A 20,766-nucleotide genomic window follows, 5' to 3' on the forward strand; every position below is an offset into this window, starting at 1 on the left:
GAAGGCAGGGAGGCTGGGAGGCAAGGCCCGGCAGCTACAGGCTGCAGTGCACACTAAGACTGAACTGTGATCCGTCTCTGACTACAAGCTTTTTGCAGCCTTGGGCAGCTCAAGACGAAGTCATTTTCCAAAATTCATCAATGTCAAAAAGACATTGCTCAGTAAATAGGGGCTTCCTGACAGGCCACAAATTTTCTTCAGTGAACAGGGAGGTTGGCGATAGTTCTCAAACTGGTGATGCCGGATGCCTGACACCAGACAGTGCTACACCTGACGGAAAGGACGCTTCATCTGTGAGTCACGGTGAGCACGCAGTCTGCCGTGTGAGCAAATCTACAGGATCGCCTACCTGAGGTCAAGCTGGTTGTTGGGGGGAGGGGGCATGGCTGCGTGGCCTCATCGGTCTGCACGATGACTGCCCAGCTGCCGCAGGAGGAGGGGCCCCGAAAGCAGGCCTTTAATGCCCTCCTCCCAGGGCCCGAGAGCCGAGGGGGGGGTCCCCCGCGTGCTTACTGAATGATGACACAGGACCAAGGACACCTGCTTGGCAATGTCAGAATTTAGGGTAATATTGTAGCCGAGAGGCTGCTAGCCAGGGACAATTCATGTGTGCCCGAAGCAGCCTGAGCAATCATGACCATTTTTCCTTCAAAAACGAAGAAAATGAATTCAGCCTTGACATCCCCAGCTGACAAGAGCTTGCCTCTGAGCCCACCTGTCCCCTGTCCGGGGGAAAGTGGCAGGTGGGCCGCCCTGCTCGGGGGCGAAGCGCCAAGCTGGGACTGCAGCGGGGGGGCCTGGCGTCATGTGCCTTCCAGGCTCGCGTCACAGCCTTACCAAGTCTGGTCGGAGATGAAGGCACGTGAGTACCTGTGGCGACAGCTGTGCCGTAGGCCTGGGTCACTAACGGGCAGTCGTGAGAGGCTGAGTCTAAGATTTCATTGGTTGTCTCCATGCTGCCGTCCAACCTGGAAGAAGCAGAGACACAGAGACACTGAGGCCGCTGGGGGTCCTGGGCAGACGTGCTGCAGCACAGGCCAGAGGCTGCTAAAGGTGGACACGGGTGTGCTCCCCGTGCTGTGCAGCTGGCTCACCCCGCGAGCCTGTTCCCTCGGAGCTTCACCAAGATTTGTACTCGGGAAGAAGTTACACCCACAGAGATGATCTTCCATGTTTAAGATTGAGGATCATAAACAGAATTCACTATAAAGAAAACACCCCCCTTTCACCCCCGTTACAGTATTATAGTATCATTTTTAGAGAATTTCTGGATAGTTCTAAAAAAGCAAAAGCAAACTGCTTTTTTTGCTTCATTGGGAAGCACTACTTCCCAATGAACAAATACCACCACCTTCCTTTCAGAGAGAGGAGCTACATGTCACCCCCAGACGGCAGGTGCTCCGGGGACGCGCGCCGCCCTGGGGATGACCCCAGAGCATCGTCCCTTTCTTGCAACATGCTAGGTCCCCGCCTCAGTCCCCCTCGTCCCGTGCCAGCCACCTGTCCAATCTCCGCCCAGACAGTGAACGGGACGCCGGCAGAGGCGCGGGAGAGCGGGAGTGTGGGCGAAGCGAGGCCTCCCAGCACAGGCCAGCTCCACCGGGATGCGTCCCTTTGCGCCCCCGGCTGGGGAGAGGCCCACTTACTTGTGCTGTTTCATCAGGGTGCACTCGCCGCCCTCCTGCGGGTCCAGGTTGTACATGTACAAGTACCCGTCGGAAGCTCCCACCAGGAGCCGGGGAATCTTCTGAATTCTAGCGGGCATAAAAAGGAGCCACGTTCTAGGACCGCAGCCTGCAGACAACGTCTGATTACACCAGCAGCCCTGCCTGGGGCACCCCCACCCCACGTGAACGTGAGTTGGTTCCCGGCACTCGACATACTGTCTACGGGTCAGGAGAAGGACTGCGTCCGCTGTGCTGCCCGAGCTGCAGCATCGAGGCTGAGGGGTACCTGGTGTGAGTGAAATCAGTTTCAAGGCTTCTCTAATTACTGGGGGGGGGGGGGTATTTTCATAAGCTTTTTCACCTGAGTTATCAGCTGCACAAAAAGGATGTAAAATAACATTTATAAGATTCGTGGAATCGGGGCGCCTGGGTGGCTCAGTCGTTAAGTGTCTGCCTTTGGCTCAGGTCATGATCCCGGGGTCCTGGGATCGAGCCCCGCATCGGGCTCCCCGCTCGGCGGGAAGCCTGCTTCTCCCTCTCCCACTCCCCCTGCTTGGGTTCCCTCTCTCGCCGTCTCTCTGTCAAATAAATAAATAAAATCTTAAAAAAAAAAATTCAGGGAATCACAGGATTTTCAAGACCGTATTTTCCTGCATGGCTGCACTTCGGACAATCCAATGAGGCTCACGAGGCGCCACTTGTGTTGTGAGGCTACTCCGGAGCGGCATGGACAGCCTCCGACTACGTTAACCAGCCAGTTCCGTAGGCCCCAAAGGGTTAAATACTGGCAACCTCCTACAGTTTTGACTTAATGGTGTTTTTTCATTATCGTTACAAACATCCCAACCAACAGAGGAAGACTTTGGATCAGAACACAGCAGACGAATCATTCGAGGCTAGTAACGGTGAAGAGGCCCTTGGGAGTGCCCTCCACATCCACTTTGACCAAGTCAAAGGCCCAGGTTTGTGGGTTGTTTCTGGACCAGGAGAAACCTAGCCGGGCCCCCGTGCCACTGTCTCCAGGGGTTTGCGACAGGCTCCCGACTGGACGGACACCAGCAAATGGGAGGCAACCCCATCCGTACTCACGTGGCCAGCGAGCAGATGTTCTTGTGGCCGCAGAAAGGCAGGCGGACTGTGGCAAAGGCTCTGCCCTGGTTGAACATTTCTGTTACTTGGGAGGGCAAGTAGCTGGTGGAAGCCATGAGTACCTTCCCGAAGTACCCGGTCCAGGTGGTGGGCTCCTCCTGAGGTCTAGAAGGAGGAACAATCATCAGATGGTGGACTCTTCACCAGAACGATCAGGTCTCACTTCAGGAGCTAGTATCAGCCCTGAAACTTGAAGAGGACTTCCCTGTACCTCAGGAAAAAGGGGTGCAGAGAACGACAACATCTCGGGAGCCTGGGAGCACTACCTGTGTGTCTTCCGGGAAGGGTCAGAGGAGGCCCATCAGGTTTCAGAGCCCAGGATAGCCGTGCTCTCCCAAGCAGCCACATTAGACTGTGGCAGATGATCAGGGCCCCCCCCTGCCCCACTTTGCAGCAAATGTGAGGACGTACAGAGCCGAATTCGTGACCGGCCCCCGCCCCAGATCTTTTTTAATACGAAGTCTCCAAAAACCTCATAAGCAAAATCTCAAAATTATTTTCCCAGAGCCCATTTTTGCTATTGTCCATCTTGCATATATTTTAAGTTATCTTAAATGTTCCTCTGAATAAGACAGCGTACAAACAATATTCATCCTAGTGGGTCTTGCTAAAATTTAAGAAAAGAACCAGCCCTTCACCATGCACATCCCTCACAGTAACACGTAATTTCAATCAACTGCTCTAAAAACGGAACCCGCCTATGGGCAGCTTGGAGCCAGCACCCACCCCAAGGGGGCGTCTACCCTTAAGTGCTTCTGTGGGTCAAGGCGCTGCTAAGAGGTGGACAGGTGCACGGACCCCAGGATGTCCATCTTCACCCTCCTGGCTTCATCTTTCAGGGAAGCCCATTTCCCTGCTGAGCCCGGGTCTGGTGACACCTTACTCTACAGCCAGCTCCAGGGTCTTTATTGGCAAAAATGACTAAAGGCAGGATAGTGTCTGTGTGGTGTTCCCATCCAGTCAGTGGAGAAGGGCTTTGTGTTTTTTGAAACAACTGTGTCTTTGCAACTCACTTTTCTTTCACAGTCTCGAGTTTGAAGATGTGCACAGTCTCAGTGTTGCTGGATGCGGAGAGGAACATGCTGTCCATGCTGAAGGCCAAGGAGCAGATGCTCACACACCTGGCGGCAAGCGGAAGGGGGCTGGAGTTACGCGGTTGCCCACAAACCCTGGTGCCGGTGATTAGCAACCTTTCTCCAGGGACTTTAAAAAGTCAGAGAAGAAAAGTTCCCAGAATAGGCAGACTTGGGTCTACTGGTATCTTTCTTATTCCTCTCCAGACATCTTTTCTTTCTCTCGTTCTTTTTTTAAAGATTTTAATTTAAGAGTGAGAGCACGAGAAGGGGGGGATGGGCAGAGGGAGAGGGAGAAGCAGGCTCCCCGCTGAGCAGGGAGCCCAACACAGGGCACGATCCCAGGACCCCGAGATCACAACCCGAGCTGAAGGCAGACGCTCAACTAACTGAGCCACCCAGGCGCCCCTCCAGACAGCTTTCCAAAAATTTTTCTAAAGAAAGGGAATGTTTGTTTTTTTAAGATTTTTTTTTTATTTATTTATGAGAGAGAAAGAGACAGAGGCAGGCAGGGGGAGAAGCAGGCTCTTTGCTCAGCAAGGAGCCCGACGTGGGACTCGATCCCAGGACCCTGGGGTCATGACCTGAGCTGAAGGCAGACGCTTAACGACTGAGCCACCCAGGCGTCCCAGAAAGGGAAATGTTTTAAAGGTAGTACCAAGTTAAGAGCAATTCTTTAATATTTTCTTAGCCAATTTTCTTTGAAATTCCAAATAACAAAGGGAATGAGAGCTTCATTACACCATTTTTAGCTGAATTAGGCTGGATTTACAGCACTAAGGTTAGTAAAAGAAAATCCAATAATTAAATTACAGCAATTCTTGATGTGCAAGGAAACTGACAATCTTGATAACATTTAAGAATAAAGCAAAATTCTGAACATGCTAAGTAAGATTCTACAGTTGATCTTAAAAGTCACTGTAAAAATCCCAAAGCCTCCAATAAATGTGCGTTCCCTCACGGCCCTACAAGGACAAGGCACGTTTTGCCCTGAGGGCTTGTACAAAGCGCTGGTGGTAAATCAGGGAGGCTTCCTGCTTTGACGGCGCTCACAGTGAGGGGTGGGTGCAGACGGTAAAGGTGCTGCAAGCGAAGGCATGCCGGAAGTAAAGGGGCCGAGCTGGAGGAGCACGGGGGCAAGTGGGGTTTCCGCGAGAGGGTCGGGGGGCCTTCCCGAGGCACAGACACTTGACACAGACGTCAAGGGCTCAGGAGTCGGCCCGGGCACGGGTGTCGGCAGCAGCACAGGAGACCCCATGCAGACAGGTCACTCCTTGGCGGAACCACTGTTTGGTGTGGCAGGAGTTAGGAGCGACGGGGAAGACAGAGCTGAAAAAGCAGAGCGTGGGAGGCCCGGCTCAGGGGTCTGGAGTCAGCCCTACCGGCGTGAGGCGGGCCCTGAAGGCTCCACACGGCGTGTGCCGATTGCGCGGACACCCTCGAAGAGCAATGGGGACAACAGTCTGAAGAACGGACCGGAGGGGCCAACAGCAGAGACCAAGGCACACGACAGGTCACGGTGGCGACCCAAACCGGGCGGGGGCGCCGGGGGGATGGGGGCGGTGGGGCTGACCCGGGGCGCCGGCACCCCTACTACCTAACTGGAAGGGAGAAAGGGGCCAGTGTCGAGCCCCTCTGACTCAGGGACCCAGTCGATGACAGTGGCAGTGTTTACCAATAAGGCACGCGAGCGACGATGGGCACGTTCCGGCTGGTCGCTCAGAAAGCAGCCTGGGCTACACATATGGGCGAGGAGTCAGCAGCACCCAGACGCCACAGCGCAGGGGCCTGGGGGACTGCACAGGGTGGCATGAGCGAGGCTCCGGGGCAGAAGTGAGGTACGGGAAGAGGAAACGGAGCAGGAACAACAAAAGACGACAAATCTAGAATGGTGCGGTGTAAGGAAAACCAAGGGAAAAAAAAGAAAGAAACACAGGAGGCAGTGACGGGGAGGGGCTGGGGTACAGGAGCTGGGACGCTAAAGCACGCGTGTGCTGTCTGTGGGAAGGACCCTGCAGACGCGAGCGAGCGGTGACACGGTGCGAGGTCCCCAGAGGAGGGGGCGGTTCTGGAACACCTCCTGGCCCAGCTCCCGCCCTGAGGTGGGTACTCTCAGCTGCACCCCTGGAATGGGGACCAGATCCCTGGCGCCAGTCCTGCGGCAGAGGATCCAGGCCTAAGCAGGATGGACGGTCCTTTCTCCGGAGCTGGCGTCAAGGAAGGGAGGTGTGCAGACAGACAGGGAAGTAAGAGGTGACGGGGTGGAGGGGAGCCGGGGGCAGGCTTTCAGGGCAGAGAAGCAGGGCAGGAGCATGCTGGCCAGGTCAGGAAGTCACTGGCCTGCCACCTCGGACCAGGTGGAGGAAGCCACGCAGCCCCACAGGCCACTTCTTCCTGATTCCCGGGCTGCCCGGCCATTGCCCTCTGTTCAGGTGGGATCACAGACAAAGGAAAACCAGTTCGCTTTATAAAAACGTTCCTCTACCCCTCAGGAGGACTCCAAAGCCTCCCCTCACCACCCAGCTGGGTTCAAAGCGCTTATGCATTAAAATAGGGTTCCCAGGGCCGCTCTAAGTCTCCACCTGTTGACCCAGAGAAAACAGAACTGAAGTCCAAATGTTAGCTCCAGATCAATTCCGAAGACTTACATATCTTACCTCTTAACTCCTCTCCGGAACTCAAAGAGTTTTTGTCCCTCTGGAATGGAGAATACCCTAATCACGGTCCCCTGTGACAGGTGGAAAAAGAAAGAAAGAAGACTGTAGCCGAGGAAACCCAGCCCGTGTCTCCTTCTCCTTAGACTCTGAAGGAAACACAAGGGGGAAACACATGTTCCCGCTGCCACCCCCGACTGCACATTTCCTCTTTCCTTTAGATTCAGCCACCACCAGGACTCATTGCTTCTCCCAAACACCAACAGCCTTGACGTCACATGTCCAACAGCTCTAGTTATTCCTGAGTCCCGTGACGTTTCACCTCACACACACCAACTGCACGTCGGGAGGCACCACCTAACTCAGCTGAGGTCTGAGAGGTCTGCAGCACCCCCGACATCGCTCCTTGTACTTCAGGCTGAGTTACTGAGCAGGGGGCGCTTCCGGGACCGGGCAGAGGAGTCTGTGAGCGAGCAGACGAGCTGCTGCCCTTCCCGGCCGGGGGGGAGGCACTCTGGAGATGCCAGAGTCCCTGCCGCACCCCCCAGTCCTGCCTCCCCCAGAGTAACAGGGCCTTTGTGGCCAGAGAGACAGGACTTGGACATCTGGGGGAGTAAGAGAGAAGGGCCCAGAAAGTGAACACAAATGGGACTTTCAACAACGAAATGTTAAAAGAATACTAGCAAGCTACAGTAATAAAACAGCACAACAAGAAAGAGACTCCTAGAACAAAATGGAAAAGCTGAAAACAGGCAGTATTTCAAATTCGCGAGGCAGGAACGTGTAACCTGACACATTTTGGAAGGTTCAAACTGTTTAGTATAAAAACTGTTAATAATAAACTATAAACAACCGAATTATAGAACACCAGGAACTTTCTTTAAAATGTTATTTAAAAGGGGCGCTAGGGTGGCTAAGTCGTTAAGTGTTCAACTCTTGATTTCGGCTCAGGCCATGATCTCAGGGTCGTGGGATGGAGCCCGGAGTCAGGCCCCATGCTCAGCAGGAGGACCACCCTCTGCGCCACCCCTCACCTGCGTGCGGGCACACACTCTCTCTCACTTTTGCTCTCTAAAACAAATCTTTAAAATAAAATGTTCGGTTTTTTTTTAAGATTTTATTTATTTATTTGACAGAGACACAGCGAGAGCAGGAACACAAGCAGGGGGAGTGGGAGAGGGAGAAGCAGGCTTCCCACGGAGCAGGGAGCCCGATGCGGGGCTCGATCCCAGGACCCCGGGATCATGACCTGAGCCGAAGGCAGACGCTTAATGACTGAGCCACCCAGACGCCCCTAACATAAAATGTTTTTTAAAGACAATGATTCTCTCTGGATAAAAGGATACCAAGTGAGTTTGTAATTCTTGAGAATTAGAAGGATAAAAACAGCACAATCACATACCAAAATAACCACAGTGAAGATTTGATCCTTTGTAGTCTCAACTTTCTGATTTAGAGATTTTTTTTTTACTGGCTTATCTACTGCATAATACTAGTTACCAAGGGCTGCTGGTCCCAGCCTGGTTGCGCTCCCTGAAAGCAGGACTAAGCATATACCTAGGCACGGCCCCAGCACCCAGCAGGATGGGGGAGGTCACTGGGGGGTTAAAAACAAATCAAAAGATTGCTCTTCCTAGCCCAGGGGGAAAAAAATCGTTCCGCTCCTTTTTTTTTTTTTTTAAGATTTCATTTATTTGACAGAGAGAGACACAGCGAGAGAGGGAACACAAGCAGGGGGAGTGGGAGAGGGAGAAGCAGGCTTCCCGCAGAGCAGGGAGCCCGACGCGGGGCTCGATCCCAGGACCCCGGGACCATGACCTGAGCCGAAGGCAGACGCCCAACGACCGAGCCCCCCAGGCGCCCCAAATCGTTCTATTCCTAATGGCCTTGAGATTCCACAAAGTGCTTTAGGGAGCTTCCAGGACCTAATGAAAGCTATGGAGCTGAGACCATTAACCAAGGCGTAACAGAATCTCACGGCCACTTCGGTAGAAATGGACAATCCGGAAGTGTCATCAGCCAGTGGTATTTAAAAGCAAAGTCAGGCTTAGAGTCCAAGCCTCTGTCGCTGCCCAACTTGGTGACTGAGCAAATTATTTAACATCTCTAAGCCCCGGATATGAAATGAGACAGTGTTTACCTTGCTGACGGGAAGGAATGGGATCATGAATGTAAAGGATCTGTATTCCCGAGGACTAAGTGATCACAGACGGCAGCACTCTTCTTACAGAAACTCGGATGACAGGCAAGCACAGAGACCCACGCAGGAAAGCTGGAGTGAGCTGACTTTTCTCAGATCTTATTTGGTTGAGTGGGCCAAGGGGAGAGGCAACAGGAGGGAGGCTACTGTAGGTGTTTTTTAGCGAGAGAGCATCAAAACAAAACTAGGCAACTGAAAAGCCAGTACTGGTGTCTGGAGGAGAGGAACAAGCCAGAACAAATGAGATCGTCAAGAGCAAGGCCAGAGAGCGGGGATTATCGAGATGAGAGGAGCAGCAAAGGAACAAGATGTAGCAGCCATGCCTGGAAGAGAGCGAGGACCCTTTGCTGTCATGGAAGCTGGAGGGAGGGCCAAAGTCACTCTGCCCTACGTGGAGAGAACTTTAAAAAGACCACATCCTTTTAACCCAGAAAGTCTGCCCATTGGACTCTCTCTCTCTTTCTTTTGTGGGGGGGAGGGGTAGAAGAAGAGAGAGAATCTTAAGCAGGCTCTTCGCCCAGTACGGAGCCCAACATGGAGCTCGATCTCACCACCGAGATCATGACTTGAGCCGAAATCAAGAGTCAGATGCTCAACCAACTGAGCCGAGGCACCCACTCACTGGAATCTCTCAAGTGAATAAAGATGCAGAAAAAAAAAGATTTATATGTAAGAATTATCTATATTCCAAATGTTATTATATTATTGCAATCTAAATGTTAGGAACAATATAAACGTCCCCAAAGGGCAACGTTCAAGTAAACCACGACCGAATACTGTACAGCCATTAGAAGTGTTTTTTAACTTCAAGAAATCTAACATTATGCAGAGTGAAAGGAAACAGTAAATTACACGTATGGTATGATCACAATTTTGTTAAGTAACAGAAAAAGAAGAAAAGGAAACACACGGAAATGTGTTCACACCTGCCCTGGCCGGAAGTACGTCTGTGGCACGGCACACGCTAGTGAGTCCCCGAGAAGCACACCGGCCGGGGGTGCTGCTTACACACACACACCTCCTCTGCACGATTCTGCACGCCCACCCCGAACATGGGTGCTCCGGCGGCAGAGAGTGCGCTCCAAGTGGGGAGCTACGTGTGCTTCTCTGGGAGCCGGTCGGCACAGAAACTCATGTGGTGCCCTGGCTGTGTGAGTGGAAGCGTGCCGAACCCCCGAGCCAGTTTCCTACCGGGCCACAGCAGACGCACCTTCTCCGAGGCAGTGGCGAGCTTGGTTCCACTGGAGTCAAACGCCAGCGCTGCCAAAGGACTGTCGTGAGCTGGGATCATGTTCGCAGCTCTCTGGAAGGCAAAACCATGGAAGGCAAAACCAATGTGACGTGGCCGCCACGCGGCGAGACCGCACCCCACACCGCCACTGGTCCTCAGGCTGAAGTGCCAAGTGGCTGTGACTAAAACCCCATCCCAGTCAATACGAGAACCGCATGCACCGGAATTACTGGGGGAGGGGCCCGAGGAAATGCTGCTCGAAACCTTCCAGAAAGCCAAGCACTGGATCCATGAAGTCTTTAGAGCTCCCTCCGTTCCTCCAAACAGCCACACTGCCGGGAGCTCTGCGCCGTGGTAGCACGGGCAGAAATCTGCAGAGGTCACCCAGACCTGCTCTGCCATTAAGAAGGTGGCAGTGAAACCCGCCTTGCCGAGCCAAGGAAAAGGCGGACACCAATGGCGCCACGTGCTTGTTGCAGAGAGCGGGGACACTGGCAAGAGGGACCCCGGTACAGAAGGAGTCTCACCAAGTTCATGGTGTCGAAGACCTGCACCTCTCCGATGGTGGCACTGCCTGGGTACGCCAAGTAACCATTGTCATTGTGTATGGACAGTGCACACAAGCCTGCGGTAACACAAGGAGGCAAACACGGAGAGTTGGGTCCAGAGGGGTTCCCGTTTAGTTGCTACACGCAAGTTAGCATCTGCCCAACAGAGACTGGAGAAAGCAAAGGGGCTCAGACACAGCCTTGGGAGCTGCTGTGCTGGTCTGTTTCAAGTGCCACACCCCCAAACCACCTCCTCGGGGGACAGGAGGGTTATAAAAACAGGCTGAAGGCCATGGTGGGAACTGATCAGCAGCCTCAGAATTGGAAGCTGACGAAACCAATGATTTATGTGATCACTAGACCAGCAGCAGAAGGAAGGTAGCTTGCCTGGTTTAAGATCAATACTTTCAAAAGCCATCTATCCCGGTGGAACCTACAAGGAGAAAATAGCTTATCTTTAAAAGGTAGAATCAGAAAAGTGAACGTTCTTCCCACAGTGAGCTTACCTGCAGGGTTGGGAGGGGTCTCCCTGATCGTGTGCAGGACTTTCATGTCCCGAATGTTGTGTATATAGAGAGACTCCTCCAGGCATACTATTAGCCGCTAGGAAAGAGAGAAGAAACAGAAAACCAAACATCAAGAGCCAATACGATCCTTGCTCCCACCTTTACTTAATCGACTCCTGGCGGAAGATGCCCCTGGCTCCTTCCAGAATACCAGGCAGACTGGACACGCGCGGCCCAGCGGACCCTGGCTGTGACCAGGCCGCTTTCCTGCAGCGCCGTGTGCCTCAGCTACCAACCCAGGAGTGTCCACACCAGCTGCGTCTGCTCCCACAACCACTTCTGCCAACTGTACCAGGCCCGCCAACCACGCGATCGAGTGCGCGACTGCAGAAACTGGTAAATTATAGCTAAGGAAGGTACGGTTTGTGTTTTCAGTTTGTTTTTGTTCACCCTCCCCTCATGAAAATCAGAGCAAGTGCCTTGGACACATCTGGTAAAGGTCAGTTGCTTTCAAAAACCCATGTTGAATGAAGCATGGCAAGACGAAGATAAAAGCCTAGGGGTTTCTAAAGTCTCAAAACTCATGCTGTGCTCGCATTATCTGCAGGTGTCTAAGTTCACACTCCACTTTAAAGAGGAATGTACTTGTAGCCGATGCACCAAGGGGATGGTTCATGCAAGAAAGACACCTTGGCATGCATGCAGCGCCACGTTAGTTGGTGCGTGAATGTACACGTGTATGTTTTACGTTTAAAGAAATGTTCAACATGTTATGCCTTATAATTTCCCACTGTAACCATGTCCTTCAGTTCACAGAGCAATCCCAGCAGGCCTCCACCGCAACCATCTACTCAGCCAGCACACTGCGGGCCCCCCACCCCCACCGTGGTGACGTGCGTCTCACATTCACCAACTTCATTAGCTTTCCCTGCGTGGAACATGCGCTTGTCACAGAAAAGCTAAAGGATCTTCGGGGCGGTGTTACATTTTGTGGGGAAGCAAAAGCCATGAGGTGCTCTCATGAAATAAACTCAAGTGCTAGCCACCAAGTCCATACTCTGTGCCAGACATTCTTTTTTTTTTTTTTTTTTTAAAGATTTTATTTATTTATTTAACAGAGAGATAGAAAGAGAGCACAAGTAGGCAGAGGAGCAGGCAGAGGGAGAGGGAGAGGCAGGCTCTCCGCCGAGCAGGGAGCCTGATGTGGGGCTCGATCCCAGGACCCTGGGATCATGACCCGAGCCGAAGGCAGCGGCTTAACCGACAGAGCCACCCAGGCGCCCCCAAGTGCCAGACATTCTTGTGAGTTTGGGGAAAAAAAAAAAAAAAAAAAAAAGGAGTAAGTCACCTTAAAAGTAAAGTTTAAAAGAGAAATTAAGAAGAAAACGGGAAAATGATGCTAGCAGACTTTTTCAAAGTAACACCTATAAAAGCGAGAGAAGGTGAATAAACCATGACACAGCTCTATGGATGAGCATATGGTATTCAGAGAAATGCTACGGCTCGTGTCTCGATGGATGAGGAAAACAGCCTGGCAAGAGCAAGGGACGGCGTGCTTTGAGCAAGCTGCTGAGAAAACAGAGTTGAGTCGAGGAGGTGGTGTGAGGTGAGCGGTGCCGGGGCCAAGGGCTGCGGGACCGGGACTGTCAGCTTTCCTAGACCACTGCAGGAAACTGCAATGGCAGTGACAGCCAAGGGCTGTCAGACACGGACAGTGTCTGAACAGTGAGACACGGACAGAGCACCTGGCAGTCTGGGTCGAGTGTCACTCACCTGCCTGTTCAGCTTCACAGCCAGGATGGTATTCGAGTAGCTGTAGTTGCAGATCTCGGTTCCTTTCTTAAAGTGGCAAACTTTGAGCTTCCTAGGAGCTTTGAGGCTAACGATGGCCACTAAGCTGCTTGAAAACAATCTTTCTACAATGCACACATCTTCAGTATCAGCTGAAAGCAAGAAAAAACATATGTGTGTATTCACGCCAACAGGTGCAATGCGCTCACACACACAAATGCGTTTCTCAGTAAACACACACGTCCAGCAGAGCACCACGGGCTGACAGAGCGGCTGGCTGGTGATGGGACTGGGCTGTGGGGACGGTCCCAGAACACGGCAGAGTGCGGAAGTCAGCTTGTGGGCAGACAGACTGGGGCCGCACTCACCGCTTATGAGCCGCGGACAGACTGCTCACCGGGTCTCCCTGCTCCCCCTCCTCGCTCCTCTCTCACATCATCCTGCTCACTGGGTGGCTCCTTATACACACCCTGGAACACGAGCTCCATGAGGAATGAGGCCTCATGTCCCTGCGGGCACCTGCGGCCCTGGCCCTTTCCTGACAAATCATGGGCCCCAGGTCACCTCTACATGACTCGATCTTTCCACGTCCTGGCCTCCTCATACGTAAAATGGGGATCACAGCTCCTCTCCGTTACTGTTAAGAGGGGTTGCAGATACCGGCCCATAGCCAGCACGCTACACCTATTATCTCCCTGCTCCCCACTTCAAGTGGGGACACCCCTATTCATAGGATGACGAGTTAAAAAAGAGTGCACACAGCATCTTGCACTGAAATACCAGATACAAGAGACCCTCCACAGATATTACCTCACACCCACCCCCTCTCCGGTAAATGCCCCATGTCCCCAGTCTTTATTTCTGCCCTTGTTTCAGCAGTAAATACCTGTTAAGTTCAGATCTAGAAGCAAAGAGCAGACTGGATTGTAGAAAAATCACAGAGGCAACAATCCACGTTACTTCCGCACGCGGCCTGTCTGTGCCGTCGGAAGTACGGCTGCGCCAGGTGTTTCAAGCACACACCTGTTCCTCAATCCAACAGTGACCTGAGGTCGTACCCAATCTCTCGGGACCGGAGTGGGGCACACAGAACACAGATGACCAGACAGGTCCAGCCCAGGGGACCTGGAAGGTCTGACTATCTGAAGCCTCAGCAATGTTTCCACTGTAAATCAGATGCCCTAATGTGAAAACTCACACAAAAGACAAAATACAAAGTTACTCGAAAGGAGTCCTTTCCGTTAGCTCTGTTGCTGGATTTAAATGGTGTAACAAAGACACGCTTAAGTTAGGTTAGAAACCCAAACACTAGAGAAAACGAAAGAACAAGCTCCAAGGGACCTTTTATTAAGACAAAACTATTTCTAGGGACGCCTGTGTGGCTCAGCCAGTTGAGCGCCCGACTCTTGGTTTCGGCTCATGTCATGGTCTCAGGGTCCTGGGATCAAGGCCCGCACTGGGCTCCGCGCTCAGTGAGGAGTCGGCTTGAGATTCTCCCTCTCCCTCTGCCCCTCCCCCTGCCTGCTCTCTCTCTAAAATAAAGTCTTTAAAAAAGAGAGAGAGGGTGCCTGGGTGGCTCAGTTGGTTAAGCGACTGCCTTCGGCTCAGGTCATGATCCTGGAGTCCCGGGATCGAGTCCCGCATCGGGCTCCCTGCTCAGCGGGGAGTCTGCTTCTCCCTCTGACCCTGCCCCCTCTCATGTGCTCTCTTTCTCTCTCTCTCTCATTCTCTCTGTCTCAAATAAATAAATAAAAAATCTTAAAAAAAAAAAAAAAGAGAGAGAGAAACTATTTCTAGGAAAATGCCTGGTATCAGTCGTTTCCATATAGATGTGATGGCCTGATGTGCTCAGCATGACGAGGTGCTCGCACACTGGGTGACAGCCAGAGTCACGTATGTACAAAGTGACCTAATACGTGCCTGTGGGAAAAACTACAGGATTTTGCCGTTACTTAGAATGGAATAGGCAGTGAAATCAAGGGTCTGATTCACAGTCACTTTTACACAAAACACAACGTCTCCTTCCCTCAGGAGCAGGCTAACCTTGATGCAAACAGAGCAGGTGTCTGCAGCTCCCAGCCTGGCAGCATCTCAGAAAGCGGCCAATCCCTCCTAGGACCTGACTCGCAGCTGAAGGGCCGAATCACGCGAGGTCCTGCTGCCACACACAGGCAGGATGTGTGCTCTTTCTTTACTGATGAGCAGGTCTCTAGCCTTCGCGATGCTGTCCGGCACACGGCAGCGCTCAATCGCCAGGGTGACCAAACTCAGATGAGACCGATCCGAAGCCAGAATGTTGATCGTGCGCAGTGAGAATGTCCTTCAGGGCCCAATACTCGCTTTCTCTGACTCGCGCGCCCCCGAAAACTGGCGGGGACACCACATTATGACCAGAAGCTGCTGGGAGGGCTCCTGGTCGCCACACTTGGCTGTGCGAGGAGGCTGGCCGTGTAGGCCCAGGGGCTGGGGGTGCTTCCTCCATCCCCATCCCAAGTCTCCCTCTACAGGATTTAATGACTGTTTGGGACGCTCTTAATTAATCACGTTCTCTGCTTCTCATTCTGGCAGTTATCACACTGCCACTGGGCAACCGGTGGTGTCCCTGGCCAGGTCAGGCTGTACCCCCAGGTCTGGTGCCGCCTGGCCCCAGAGTAGTTGGTTATCAGTTTGTCGGATGATTGAAAATAGACCTAGGATTAGATACCGGGTTATTTCCCAAACGTTTCAAAATACCATTAAACAAAATACAATAATCTCTTGACTAAGGTCCTACCTAAAAAGTGGGCTAATGCTACCCACGATGTTTGTGCCAGTGGTTGAAGGAGTACCGCGCTCTCGGGTGGTGATGTCCAAGTGTGCTCGTTCTAGCTTGAGCACAGTGCCACAATCCTCAGCACGTCGGGGGTGTGTGACGGGGACCAAGAGAGGCAGGCCCCTCGTGGGAATCAGACTGCAGTCCTGACTCCGCTGTTTACGAGTTTCAAGACCCGGTACCCATTTCCTCAATGGTGAAACAAGAGCTGGAGCCTCAGCTTTACCCGTGGTAGGACTGGGAAACAGTGAAGAGAAGTTGGCCTATGGGACATTGATTTCTTATAAAATAAGTAAATGTTATTTAAGTTCACTGCCCCTCTAAGTTAAATCAGTGGTGAAAACAACTTATTCCCAAATACAGTTGATCCTCATTATTCAGATTCTGTATCTGTAAATTTGCCTGGTTGCTGAAGTGTATTTGTAACCCCCCAAAATTAGTACTTGTGGTGCTTCTATAGTCCTTCCATGGACACTCACAAAACAGCCAAAAAAAATGCTGAGGTGCCGGATGCACACGTTCCCAGATGAAGGCGAACAGGGCGGTACACTCTGCTTTCTTGTTTTCAGCTCATCCTGTGAACAGCTGTCCTTGCGCGGTCCGTTCCGTGCTGACCCCCCAGTTTAACCCGGCCCCCGGCCACAGCGCCGTCTGGTGCTCCCAAGGGCGAGCAGGCTGCGATGTGCCTCCCAGAGAACGACGTGCATCAGTTAAGCTTTGTTTAGCATGAGTTACAGCGTTGTTGCCATGAGTTCATTGTTAATAAATCAACAATATGTATTCAAATAAGATGCCTTTAAATAGAAACGCATAAAACAAGCTCACGTATTCATCACTTGATGGAAAGGCTCACAGGAACCTAACCCTGGGAGCAACTCTTCAGTATTCGCTGGTTCAGAGTCCACGGCAACTTGACAGAATGGGACTACCATAAACAATGAGAACTGACTGTCTTTTTCTTCAAAGAATGGATTCGTGCTCCTCTGTCGGACACAACCTTATTTCCTTCAGCCACTGGACACAGACAATTAGGCGCTGCCCACCAGCTGCAGGCGCAAGGAGGGAGTGGTGAACAAGAGCATGGCACTGAGGCCAGGGGGAGAACCAGGCCCAGGGCCCTGGGCGGCACCGAAACAGCGCAAGGTCAGGCAGAGGAGGGGGAAAGCCAGCAACGGAGACTGAGGGAGAGAGGAAAGCCAGGCCCCTGTGACCCCGAAGCCGACGGAAGACGGTGTGGTAAAGAAAGGGCAACTTGTGCCCAGAGCGGCTGCGTCGTGGCGCAGTCACCGGAGCTACAGACACGGATGTTAGCGGGCGACCTTGACAAATCTCGATGGAGAGGTGGAGGCAGAAGCAACTGTGAAAGACGGGGAGAAAGTGGAGAACAACTCTGGCAACCGGCAGAAGCCGTGTCACGAAGAGGTGAAGCAGCGCAGGGAGGGCCGGCAGTCCTCGCCTTGCTCATCCGTCTCGTCTGTATGGTTAAGGCGGCTGTCTGTTTTCACATACATGTTAATGGAGCGACTGATTACGCAGTAAAGATAGGAGAGTTTATGAAAGAACGAACTATGCAGAAACTGGAAGGTGGACCGCAACATAATACAGGTCATATACAACAACCGCACAGTTAACATCACCCTCGATGGTCAAAAACTGAAAGCTTTCTCCTCTAAGATCAGGAACAAGATGCTTTTATCCACCACAGTGCTGGAAGTGCTGCTCACAGCCAAATAGTCCGACAGAGGAGTCCGAATCCATTCTTTGAAGAAAGAAAAAGAAAAAGGAGACAAGAATATCCAATGGGGAAAAGAATCTCTTCAACAAGTGGTGCTGGGAGACCTGGACAGCCACATGCAGGAGAATGAGACCGGGCCACTTTCTCACAGCACACACAAAACAGATCCCAAATGGATCGAAGGCCGAAACCATAAAACTCCTCAGAGAAAACCTCTTTGACCTCAACCTTGGCAACATTTTCCTACACGTGTCTCCTCAGGGAAGGGACGGCACCGAGATAAAAAGCTGCTTAACAGTGAAGGACACCAACAAAATAGAAAGACAACCTACGGAACAGGAGAAGGTGTGTGTGAGTGCTGTACCTGATAACGGGTTAGTATCCAAAATATATAAAAACACTTATTTGGCTCAACCAAATAATCTGATTTAAAACTGGGTAAAGGGCCTGAATAAACATATTCTCAAAGAAGACATGCAGATGGCCAACAGACACATGAAAAGACGCTCAACGTCACGAATCATTAGGGAAATGCGAATTAAAACCACAATGAGATACTGCCTCCCAGGAGTCGGAATGGCTAGCCTCAAAAGGAAATAACAAATGTTGGCGAGGACCCGGGGAAAAGGGAGCCCTTGGCGCACCGCTGGTGGGAATGTAAATTGGTGCAGCCACTGTAGAAAACAGTACGGAGGCTCCTCAAAAAATTAAAAATGGAAATACCATACGATCCAGGAATTCTACCGCTGGGTATTTACCCAAAGAAAATGAAACACTACTTCGAAAAGATGTATGCATCCCTACATTTACTGCAGCATTATTTACAGCAGCCAAGATGTGGAAGCAACCCAAGTGTCCACTGACGAGTGAATGGATACAGACGTGGTACACACATACACGGGAATAATATTCAGCCACGGAAGAAGCCTGAGATCTTGCCATCTGCAACAGGGATGCACCCAGAGGGTATTCCACGGGAGACGCATACCATATGGTCTCCCTCACATGTGGAACCTAAAACCAAAAAAACCCCCCCAGACACAGACTCATAAATACAGAGAACAAAGTGGTGGCTGACAGAGGGAAGGGGGCTGGCAGGATGGGCAAGAATGGGTGGAGGGGAGTAGGAGGGACGCTCTCGTTGTGGAGTAAGTCGCGGGCGTGGAAAGCACAGCGCAGGGGGTAGTGGGTGCTGATGCAATCGCACTGGACGGCAACAGACGGGGGCTGCACTTGGGGTGAGCACAGCGTGCCGTGAGGAGTTGTGGGATCACTATGCTGTACACCTGAAACTAACGGAACGCTGGGTGTCAACCATCCTTCAGTTAAAAAAAAAAAAAAGGTAGGTAGGTAGATAAAAAGATAGATACAAATCACTGTCCATCCTGCCACACGAGTGGCAGTTTTTTCCCTAGTGTGGAGAGAAAAATCTGTCCCGGTTTTCCAGTAGACTGACTGATGTAATCTCCCTGGGATCTGAAAAGAGCTCAATCAACCTCGTGCAGAGCAATGCTAGTCATGGGATTCTAAGAAAAATGGTCCTCATGCCTCTCCATGTGACCAAGTGTTTTCTAGAAGGCCTTAAAACAGGGGGAGGGGGCACATGCACATTGGAAAGGAAGAAGTAAAACTATCACTATTTACTGATCACATGATACTAGAATACGTAAAACCCTAAAGACTCCACCAAAAAACTATCAGAGCTTATAAATGAATTCAGTAATCACAAATGACAAAATTAACATAGAAATCAGTTGTGTTTTTACACACTAATAATGAGCTATCAGAAAAAAATTAAGAAAACAATCCCGTTTACAATTGCATTAAGAGAGGGGCGCCTGGGTGGCTCGGTTGGTTAAGCGACTGCCTTCGGCTCAGGCCATGATCCTGGCGTCCCGGGATCGAGTCCCGCATCGGGCTCCCTGCTCGGCGGGGAGTCTGCTTCTCCCTCTGACCCTCCCCCCTCTCATGTGCTCTCTCTCTCTCTCTCATTCTCGCTCTTTCAAATAAATAAATAAATAAATCTTTAAAAAAAAACACAATTGCCTTAAGAGAATATCAAAATACCTAGGAATAAATTTAACCAAGGTGGTGAAAGATGTGTACTCTGAAAATTGTAAGACACAATGACAGAAACTGGAAAAGACACAAATAAATGGAAAGATATTCCACGTTCTCAGATTGGAAGAATTAATATTGTTAAAATGCTCATACTACCCAACGCAATCTAGAGATTCAACACAATCCCTATCAAAATACCAAAGGCATTTTTCATAGAATTAGAAGAAAGAATCCTAAAATTTGTATGGAACCACAAAAGATTCCAAACAGCCAAAGCAATCTTCAGAAAGAACAATTAGGCTGGAATTCTGCTCTCTGATTTCAAACTACACTATGAAACTATAGGAACCAAAACAGTATGGTACTGGCACAAAACAGACACAGAGACCAACAGAATAGAGCGCCCAGGAAAAACCTCACACGTACATGGTCAACCGATCTATGTCAAAGGAGGCAAGAATATACAACAGGGAAAAGACAGTCTCTTCAAAACATGGTGCTGGGAAAACTGGACCACTTTCTAACACCATACACAAAAAAATTAAAAATGGACTAAAGACCTGAATGTGAGACCTGAAGCCATGAAACTCCCAGAAGACACCATAGGCAATAGCTCTTTGACATTGGTTTTAGCAACATTTTTCTGGACCAGTCTCCTCAGGCAAGGGAAACAAAAGTCAAAACAAACAAATGGAATTATATGAAACTAAAATGCTTTTGCACAGCAAAGGAAACCATCAACAAAATGAAAAGGCTGCCTACCAAATGGGAGAAGATATTTGCAGATCATACAATATTAGATAACAGGTTAATATGCAAAATATATTTAAAAAAAAACTTATACAACTCAACACCAAAAAACCAAATAAATACCCCAATTAAAAAATGGGCAGGGACTAGGAGAGACATTTTTCCAAAGACCTCCAGGTGGCCAACAGGAACATGAAAAGACGCTCAACATTACTAATCATCACAATCTGACAAGTGTTGGCAAGGGTGTGGAAAAAAGGGAACCTTTGTACACCGGCTGGTGGGAATGTAAATCAGCGCAGCCACTATGGAAAACAGGGAGGTTCCTCAAGAAATAACAGAACTACCAGGGGCACCTTAGTGGCTCAGCTGGTTAAGCATCTGACTGACTCTTGATTTTGGCTAGGTCACTATCTCAGGGGCAGGGGATCGAGCCCCCAGTCCGACTCGTGCTCAGCGGGAGTCCTGAGGTTCTTTCTCGTCCTCTCCCTCTGCCCCCCCATCTCTAAACAAATAAATAAAATCTTAAAAAACCCACAACGAGTTATCACTAAAAAAACCATCAAAATGGCTAAAATTAAAAAGATTA

General features: G+C 50.9%; 1 protein-coding gene across 4 annotated transcripts in view; it reads right to left on the bottom strand.

Moving 5' to 3' along the window:
- The window catches only part of WIPI2 (WD repeat domain, phosphoinositide interacting 2), a 36,241-nt gene that overhangs the window by 773 nt on the left and 14,702 nt on the right, over positions 1-20,766 (bottom strand). For 2 of the 4 annotated variants that reach the window (XM_025863620.2, XM_025863622.2), the window contains 9 exons: positions 12,802-12,971; positions 11,029-11,125; positions 10,502-10,599; positions 9,954-10,046; positions 6,547-6,617; positions 3,830-3,937; positions 2,757-2,921; positions 1,647-1,754; positions 838-968 (listed from right to left, as the gene is read on the bottom strand). In XM_025863620.2, coding sequence (XP_025719405.1) covers positions 838-968; positions 1,647-1,754; positions 2,757-2,921; positions 3,830-3,937; positions 6,547-6,617; positions 9,954-10,046; positions 10,502-10,599; positions 11,029-11,125; positions 12,802-12,971 — 1,041 coding nt within the window. Of the gene's footprint in view, positions 1-837; positions 969-1,646; positions 1,755-2,756; positions 2,922-3,829; positions 3,938-6,546; positions 6,618-9,953; positions 10,047-10,501; positions 10,600-11,028; positions 11,126-12,801; positions 12,972-13,705; positions 13,724-20,766 lie in introns of those variants that run through there. The other 2 variants (XM_073886388.1, XM_025863621.2) reach the window with 2 other exon arrangements.

The sequence above is a fragment of the Callorhinus ursinus genome, unplaced genomic scaffold, assembly GCF_003265705.2.
Source record: "Callorhinus ursinus isolate GAN/ISIS: 27379988/994484 unplaced genomic scaffold, GSC_fseal_2.0 scaffold70, whole genome shotgun sequence".
NCBI classification, from domain to species: Eukaryota; Metazoa; Chordata; class Mammalia; order Carnivora; family Otariidae; genus Callorhinus; species Callorhinus ursinus.